The following is an 8,923-nucleotide window of genomic DNA, read 5'->3' as shown; positions in this document are numbered from 1 at the left end:
CAGCTATGCTGGGGACTCCTTGGCCCTTGGATTTTGCTACGTCTCATCACCGTGCTTTTATGTTGCTCCATGCTATTGAGATCAGGGAGCTGATCTTAGGTAGCACTTTTGGGGTCTTGATAAGTACATGACACATGACATTGGCAAGCTTTCATATTTATTTTCTTTGACCTTGCTACAAGATTTATTTCCTCATCTTCCAGCAGGCTCAGGGACTAAGTGGCTACACTTCACCTAACGATGAATGTAGTACTTTTTTCTGATTTACCCTCCTTATTGACTAAGGAGTCTAAGTGGCTACACTCCACCTAAGGTGAAGAATTTTCAAATTTTATCTTGAGCCCCGTACATCCTTCTGGCAAGACTTACATGTGCAAGTCCGAGGCTTGCTGACCAGTTTGCTTCAATCTTCACCGCTTAGTTTACCAGTCAAACTGGTCAGTTTTAATCTTCACCACTCATATTACCAGTCAAACTGGTCGGCTTCAATCTTCACTGCTCGACTTCATGATAAACTGCTCGGACTTGATCAAGACAGCGTCGCCAAGCGGATACAAGGCGCTCGGGGACTAGCTATGGGGGTATGACCCCCGGTATCCACAGGACAAGACATAGGCCGCACCATTAGAGGTGGCTCAGCCCACAAGATCAAGGCATGCAACGCACGACACTGGTCAACGTGCATCGTAAGGCTACAAGAAGATATTGTAATACCAAATAGGATATTTTCCTTGTAACCCTACCCCTCTAGAGTATATAAGGAGGGGCAGGGGTCCCTTAGATGATAGATAGAATCTGATACAAAATCAATACAAAATAACAGAGCACAGGACATAGGGATTTATGTCATGCTGATGGCCTAAATCTATATAAATCTTGTGCCTTGTGTCTCTGTTACCATCTAGTTTGTATCACGCGTACCTCTACTGATTCATCTACTACCATGGGCATACCCCTTGGTAGACTGCCGACTAGATTTCATCAACAGATACAGATACAGATTTAGAAGAGCAAGTACTCCTTGTAATTGAGGTGCTTGTTCTATCTTGTCATGTTGGGATGGAAGGGGGTTGGTTTAGGTAGCAGTGCAATTCAACTCCTTGTTGTATGGATAGCAATGCATTTTTACATACTTGACGCTTAAGTTTGTTTCTCTAATTTCAGGCTATGGGTTGAACAAGCCATAGAGAAGTCCCTGCCAGCAGGGCAAAAGGCAGCACCAATATGGGTCCTGGGGGATGACAATCCAAGAGAGTGAAGCCAACTAGTCGAGCAGAGTTGCAGCATCTTGTAGTTCTAGCTAGGTCCAAAAGATAGCACGCACAAGGCGAACAAAGCTATGTAAGAGACTGGTCATGTGAAGATGATCTTAGCCATGCCGAAGAGGAGACTCCTCCCCACTAGTAGAATGACCAAACTTGCAATGGTTGGTACTATCTTAGACATGTCTATAAATGAAGTCACACTATTTGATATCCATGTTACTTTTCTAACAATCTGAATGTATGAAAACCATGTAGTACCATTGCAGAGAAGAGCGAGGAAGTCGAGGCAAGCAAGTAAGGGGGTTGGGCTTCACAAAACCACCCAATCAATGGGAACAAGGATGCTCATCTCGGTTGTCAAGGGGAACAGAAGGCCACATGATCCATTGCAAGCTACCAAGTTTGCCTCAGAGGCAGGTGTAGTAGTCAGGTCTCAAGTACCAATTTTCTTGCAGTAGAAACATTACAAGCAACGGATCGAACTTTTCAATGGATTTGTGGCCAAACTATCTGTAAGTATGTATATCCTCTGTTGACATTCAACTCTGCCTTGAGCAACTTAGTAATGGATTTAATTTGCATTTAGATTTTTGTAGTTGAGGCTGGCCATTGATGACAATGATGAAGCAACAAAAGAAGCATGCACGAGTGTATTATAGTCTGTTGTACGATAGACACGGTATAGGTTCAAGCGATCTTACTTCAACAGCGTCCCCACTGATGAAATCAGAAAGACCTCTCATGTGTCTTGCATGAATGACACACAGTGGTGTGCACTTGTCCACATGTGGTTAAGTTCCAAGAACACGGTGTGTGTGTGAACTCATTTATTTCTTATCTAGTCTTTATGTGGTCTACTTGTGCTGTACTCTAACATAATTGTGGTTATGGGCAATCTCGGAGCAGAAAAAACGAAACCGTGCAAAAGTCAAGTGCCACCAGGTTATAGGATCTTGCTCCTATATTGCCCACTTGCAAGCATATGTAAGTGATGGTTGTATTACTCTTTTTATATCAAATACGCAATGCCTTTTATATCAACAGGAAGGCATGTGAAATTTTAATAGAAGGACAAAAACAAGAAGGAAATAGGACACAATCAAGAAGTGCTCGTTGAAGAACATGATCGACCTCATGAAGATGTTGATGCAGTGGGAATCTTCAATAACTTCCATACCAGTAGCAACATGGGACTGAGCGATGTTGTAAGAGAAGCAGTGGTAAGTACCTTTATTTGCTTTCCTTGAAATCTACTGAAGCCATTGCCATAAAAGAAGAAAAAGTAGGAGGAGCCTAAAGTGACACCATCATTTTGAAGTTATAATATTACAACAGTTAATATGTTACCTATGCATTGTGCTTATGAATCTCTATCGACAGTAGGCTGAGGAAGACCTATGCATTACTTGTACTAAAATAATCTCTTGGTTCTACAATTTAAGTCCTCTTCCTAATGTTTACTGTTTGGTTTTCGCAGGAAGCTATGGAAACGATACAAGCATAACCTATTACTGATGTTGTTTCCAAGGTCCTCTCCCAGGCCAGCTGTAACACCTTTTCTTTGAAGAATGGTGGTATTAGGACAAGCTGCTCTAGAATTCAGGAACGGCTTGCTGCTCATCAGGAAAGTTCAGTTGTCCTCGTCGAAAAAGTGGATCAACTAAAGAGGAAGGCAGAAAACACTGATAGAGAGTTTGAGAAGTTCAAGAAACAGCAACAGGAGGAGTATAATAAGCCCCGTGAGCATATCATGCTCTTAAGCACTGGTAACTCTTAGTCTTGTTGATGTAGTGAACATGTGGTTTGTTTGCTATTTTGATGTGAAATTTTGGCGGCTTGATATGTAAACTCTATTAGTGGTTTGCTGCTGAGCTGAACTACTGTTATTTGATTTAGATTCAATATAATTATGCACTTAGTCATTTTATGCAGTAGTGTAGATTTAAAATCATTTTCTCTGATGTAATGATTGATGTGCACATGGTAGAATCAGCACAGGCACGTTGTTAACTAAGAATCTAACACGTGGACAAACCAGTGAATGATACGTGTAACAGCCACGATAGGGCACGTGGGCCAATACAGATAAAATACGTGGTACAAATCCATCCTACCATGTGGTCGAATCAGAAAAAGAAACATGGGTAGCTCAGGGCGTGACACGTGGCCCAATAAAATACTAACACGTGGACGTACAACATCGAGACATGTGGTCGAGTAAAAGAAAGACACGTGGTGTATTGTGGTCACACCACGTGGACCAATAAAATATGACACTTGGTCCAATGAAGAAGTGACATATGACCCAACCGCAACACGACACGTGTCCCAATAGAAAACTGACATGTGGAACAACAGGGTCCTGACACGTGGTCCAGTAAGAACCTAAAACGTGCAAGAACCAGAATGGCCACGTTGTGCAATAAAAAGGTAACACGTACCCAAACCACCACCAAGGCAACCCGCTATAGCATGTACACGTGAAAAGCATCTCCAATGGAAGCACCCGCCAGCATGGCTACCCCTGTCACGCATGCCAAAGCAGTTCTATGATGATCAGTTTTCATCGTAGATCTATCCAGAATCGTCATAGAATTGCAAGAATGACGCGACTTCTATGATGAACCATTTTTCGTCATAACTTCATCATAAAACTAAAATTATGACAAATTTGGCTCCTTCAATGATGAAAGCTGATCATCATAGAAGTGGATATTTTTAGTAGTGTGTCATATGCTTTTTTTCTAAAAAATAGAAGCGTGAAGCTAGCACAGGTTAAACAATGGTTAGGGGGATGCACAGTGAATGGCTGGTGGACGAAAGCTTCTCACTCTTTTTTAGTAGTAGAGGAGGGAAAACAGGTGTATAGGTGGGTGGGTGAGTGGGTTGGGTTGAGCATTCATAAAGAAACAAAGAAAGTTTTGTAGTTTGAGACTAAAAAAAGGAGAGAACAAGTAGGGCATACCCTAGCATGAAAGAATCTTGATAGATTCCTAATCTGATGTTGGACTTAGACTCTCACTCACACCACCACCATCATTCCTCGCAGATTTCAACAATCATAATAAATAGAGAGGGTGGGTGAAAGCACCCACTCCAAGCCCTAACTATCAAACCCCTCTCAAGCCAAGGAGAGAAGAAGGGGAGAGAAAAGAGAAAATAGGCAACTAGCATGTAGACATGGAGGCTAGCATGGCAGTATTGGCGGTTGATGTAGCAGTGGGAAACACTGGATGAGAGCACCGTGTAGAGCATAGCGACCGCCTGTGATCACCAAGAGGGGCAGATCCCTCAAGTAAGGAGGCACGCCACACCATGATGGTGCGGCCATCCCGTACATCAGCAGTGACATCAATTGCCAGTGAAACGATGGGGAGATACACTACTATAGCTGGCCAGCCGACCCTACAAATCCATTTTCCAGAAATCATTTGCACACAAAAATCGCGGCTGCCAGGGTTTAAACCCATGACCTCAGGCTTGCTTGCTCCCTCCTCTTACCACTCCACCCAACACTCACTTGTGTCCATCTCAGATATTTTCTACTCATATTATGCTCAACCGACCTTAAAATCAGTGCTTGGGACTCTAAACAAATTCAAATGAAAAAGTCGTCAACTATAAAATTGCATAACTTTTCAAGATCTATAACTTGTTTTTCGGCTATCCCTCGATGAACACCTGTCGTTGTACCATCGGCAGGTTGCACCTGTTTGACAGAGACGTGACGACAATGACAATCAAGGTAATTAATCGATACCATCAATGATCGATGCATAATTAAGATGAAGAGGACACCCTACTCGCTACTATTCAAATTCGGAATATGAACAGTGCACAAGCACTCACTTGAGAGGGATGAGTGACTCCGCCACCCAACCTTTTCCTTACTATTCAAGCACTATTTAGAGCACTTATGGTTAATGGTGGATGCAGGATGCACACGTGATTAGTGAATATGCGTGATTAGGTATATGCGGGTTATGAGTATGCGTGTATTTCTTAGGATCTTTTGCAGGCTGGCGAGGCCAACAGTTCAGCCGGTCATGTGACTATGCTTGTGTCAGTCCTACTCGGTACTCACTGTATGCATCACTGGCTCGCTTTAGAACCAGGCTAACTCGGTCTTTACCCTCACTATCCCCAGCCACGCACACACAGGACTCAGGCTCTATCGTCTCCCCAGGCAGTTCCACCCGAAGAGAACACTTCTCTGAGCACATAGGGTTCTCTACAAACATCGCTATCAGGGCTAACACGAGAACAACACATGCAGAGGTTTCCCCTCTAGGGTCCCAAGCATAGAGACATCGCCCCATATGAACGAGCTTAAAGGAAGACAGGGATTAAAACAGGAAAGCTTAATTCATTTCCACAGAGTAAGTTTACATACGACTTTCCCTTTCGGGAAACCCAAATACTTAGCACAAACCTTAGGGATTACCTTACATGCACAGAAAGATCGATGAGACTTCCTTTATTCTCTAATTTACAGCGGTGGTGGAGTAATACAATTGTAGTAGTGGAGTATTTCTATTAGCGGTGGACGACCTCAGAGTGTTCCTAAGATCGTGGTCTTCATGGTGTATGTGGGAAAGTGGAGTGGTGGTGGAGTGGTGTCTTCGGTTGATGTGTTGCCGGTGGTGTATGAGAGCGCGGTGTCAAATGCATGCGCCCGGCTTCTCTCTTTATAGCACGATTGCACGAAGGGAGCCTTCTGGATTGTCCTTTGTGCTTATCTTCTGGAGTTCCTTGGAGGTGAAGTCTTCAATTATCATCCTTTACTGTTGCCTAGACAGCTGGACGGTGCTGGGTCCTCAATTATTATCCTAGCTACAGTAGAGTCACTGTATATTCCTTTTACGCTGTCTTTTGTCGCGCACGGTCTTATCCTTCTGGATATTCTTTGGTATGGTCTTCTGTATTGTTTATTGCCTTTAACTTATATTTTCCTGAAGCATATCTACATATTCTTTCTTCTGTATTTGGCGAGTATTTGTGTTGCTTTTGTTTTAATATAGCACCCCATCCTAACTCAGATACATATGTCTCTATAATGAAATAATTATCATTTATATGTGTGTGTATATATATATATGTGTGTGTGTATACATATATATATATATATATATATATATAGAGAGAGAGAGAGAACTCTTACCCTGTAGCTGGCTACAAAATAACTTATTCTGTAGCCACTTTGAGTTACGATAATTACTATGTTAATTTATGAGATTACAGTAACTCCATACTAAGTGGTTTACTATAACGTTATGGTAAATATCTCCATGTGTTATAGTAACTTAACTATCGTAAATATGTATTGATATTATCGTAAATTATTATATAAAATTATCGTAAACGGAGGTGGCTACGGAATAACTTATTTTGTAGCTGGCTACTGAATATACTCTCCCTATATATATATATATATATATATATATATATATATATATATATATATATATATATATATATATATATATATATATATATATATATATATGCCGCGTCGTCCAGGTCGACCGATATATATGTATATATGCCGTATGCCGTCCTGCCGCGTCGTCCAGGTCGACCGATCCCCGGCAGGCCGATTATTGCAGCAGACAGGGGCGCAGGGCAGGGAGAAATGGGGAAGGTCTCTGGGGACGTCGTGGTGTTCCTCGTCATCTTCCCTCTAAGCATGAACATCTGCTTCTTTCTCGCGGGCATCCAGTTCGGGCGTTTGCTGGAGAGGGAGGCGAACAACAGCGGCGGCGTCGAATTCACCTGGCGAGGAGCACTCGACAACGTCACGAAGGTGATCGATCGATAAATCATATCGTCGACGATAGCAATGGCTCCTGCTATCTTTGTTTCATAGCCAAAAAGAATTGCTTATATATATATGAAGTAGTACTAGTAGCAGTATGGATTATATATAAATAATGGATGGTGGTGGATTGCATTGCAGCCGAGGGGCGTGATCAGCGTGGGGCCGTGGGGTGGATCCGGCGGGCAGCCCTTCTACATGCGCGGCGCCAGCGCTCCTCGCCTTCGTAGCATCGTCCTCTACCATTCCGGCGCCATCCACTCCGTCGCCTGCGATTACACCCTCGCCGGCGACTATGAGGGGCCACCGCCCCGGGTGGCTGGTCCGTGGGGCCTCCCGCATTCCTACGGCTCCAGAGGAGTTCGTACCGAGGTACCGTACCGACCGCCCAGATAGATCACGTTTTCTTGCAATCCTTGTATGCATTTCGGTTGGTTTGCAAAGTTGCGCAAACCATATGAGAGTACGATGGGTAGATTGACATGCATCTGTGAATTCTCTGTGCAGATCGACCTGCCTTCAGGTGAGCACATCACCGCAGTGGAGGGGACGACGGGGCACTTCGCGAACGTCCTCGGCGTGGTGATCACCTCGCTGACGTTCCGCACCAGCTCCGGCAGAACGTACGGGCCGTACGGTAGCGTGGCCGCAGGGTCGCACTACTTCTCCGTCCCGGTGGCGGACGGCGCCTGCATCGTCGGCTTCTGGGGACGCTCTGGCTGGCTTCTCGACGCCATTGGGGTTTACATGAAGCCTTCTTGCTCATCATCGTCATCAGACACGGCGACTCCTACCAGCAAGAAGGTGAAGGCTGTTGCAGGCGTTCCGGCGGCATAAGAACCAAGGTGGTCAGCAAAGATGTAACTATCGTAACTTAAAGTTTAATTTGTAGTGGGGCCATGTTGGCCAGTGCTACGAGGGCTCCTGTAGTGGCCTGGATGTTTAACTTGAGATTGTTCGGTTGGACTAATCAGGGATTCCATGGACCTGCTGGCAATGTTGCCTTCGGTCACCATCACCTGTTCCTACCTTTTCAGTTCGGGCCTGCTGGTCATGTGACCTTCGGCCTTTGGTGAACAAAATTTGTATTGGACCCGCCTGCTGACCTTGCTGTCTTCGGCCATGGTACTTCAGTGATGTTGCTGCAGTTAAATTACTTTGATCAGATTACTTGTCTTGTTAGCTGCTGGATCCATCTGAGAGGGGTAGCTGGTTTATCTCTTCCAATCCCTGTAACAGTTCCTTCACTTGGGAGTTTGGCTGCAGTGGTTGTTCTTTATATTAGTGTCACAAAGTAATTGCACTGTCTTATGTTGGAATGTGAGGGGATTTAATGGCAGCGCAAAAAGATCAAGAGAAATGTAATCCTATCATCAGGGGCAACCATAGTGTGCTTCCAAGAAACTAGGATTGAAAATTGGACTCGCAGCCAACTAATAGGGACGATTGGGATGGACATGACAAACAACTGTGTGACGCTGCCTGCCGTGGGGACGGCGGGAGGCATTCTTATTGCAGCATCGGAAGGATATTTTGGACTGCAACCAGCAGGAACCACGCAACACACCATCAGTGCGACTATTACTATGCTCGCAGAAGATGTAACATGGAGCATAACAGGCGTGTATGGACCGCAAACCGACCCGGAAAAGAGAAACTTTCTTCAGGAAATAAGATCCTTAAAACAATCGATGAAACCGGAATGGCTCATTCTTGGGGATTTTAACCTTATTTACCGAGCACAGGACAAGAATAATGACGTATCAACCTAGCTATGATTAATAGGTTCAAACGCACGATTGATGACCAACAGCTGCTGCGGTTAGAAATGCATGGACGCAGA

The 8,923-nt window shown here is 44.2% G+C and overlaps 1 protein-coding gene across 1 annotated transcript; it reads left to right on the top strand.

Moving 5' to 3' along the window:
- The first annotated feature begins 6,831 nt into the window (after positions 1-6,831).
- LOC136487603 (salt stress-induced protein-like) lies at positions 6,832-8,245 on the top strand. The gene is made up of 3 exons (XM_066484725.1): positions 6,832-7,068; positions 7,222-7,452; positions 7,588-8,245. Exons 1-3 carry the CDS (start codon positions 6,898-6,900, stop codon positions 7,915-7,917), a joined length of 732 nt encoding a protein of 243 aa, XP_066340822.1. The 5' UTR covers positions 6,832-6,897; the 3' UTR covers positions 7,918-8,245.
- The last annotated feature ends 678 nt before the right edge of the window (positions 8,246-8,923 follow it).

This window comes from Miscanthus floridulus, chromosome 10, assembly GCF_019320115.1.
Source record: "Miscanthus floridulus cultivar M001 chromosome 10, ASM1932011v1, whole genome shotgun sequence".
Classification (NCBI taxonomy): Eukaryota; Viridiplantae; Streptophyta; class Magnoliopsida; order Poales; family Poaceae; genus Miscanthus; species Miscanthus floridulus.
This window is presented reverse-complemented; position numbering and strand designations above follow the sequence as displayed.

What these genes read in the sequence shown, in the direction of transcription:
- LOC136487603 (XM_066484725.1), top strand. Translation starts at nt 6,898, where the DNA reads ATGGGGAAGGTCTCTGGGGACGTCGTGGTGTTCCTCGTCATCTTCCCT. An exon ending in CACTCGACAACGTCACGAAG is followed by an intron (nt 7,069 to 7,221) that starts GTGATCGATCGA and finishes ATTGCATTGCAG; the next exon opens with CCGAGGGGCGTGATCAGCGT. An exon ending in CCAGAGGAGTTCGTACCGAG is followed by an intron (nt 7,453 to 7,587) that starts GTACCGTACCGA and finishes TTCTCTGTGCAG; the next exon opens with ATCGACCTGCCTTCAGGTGA.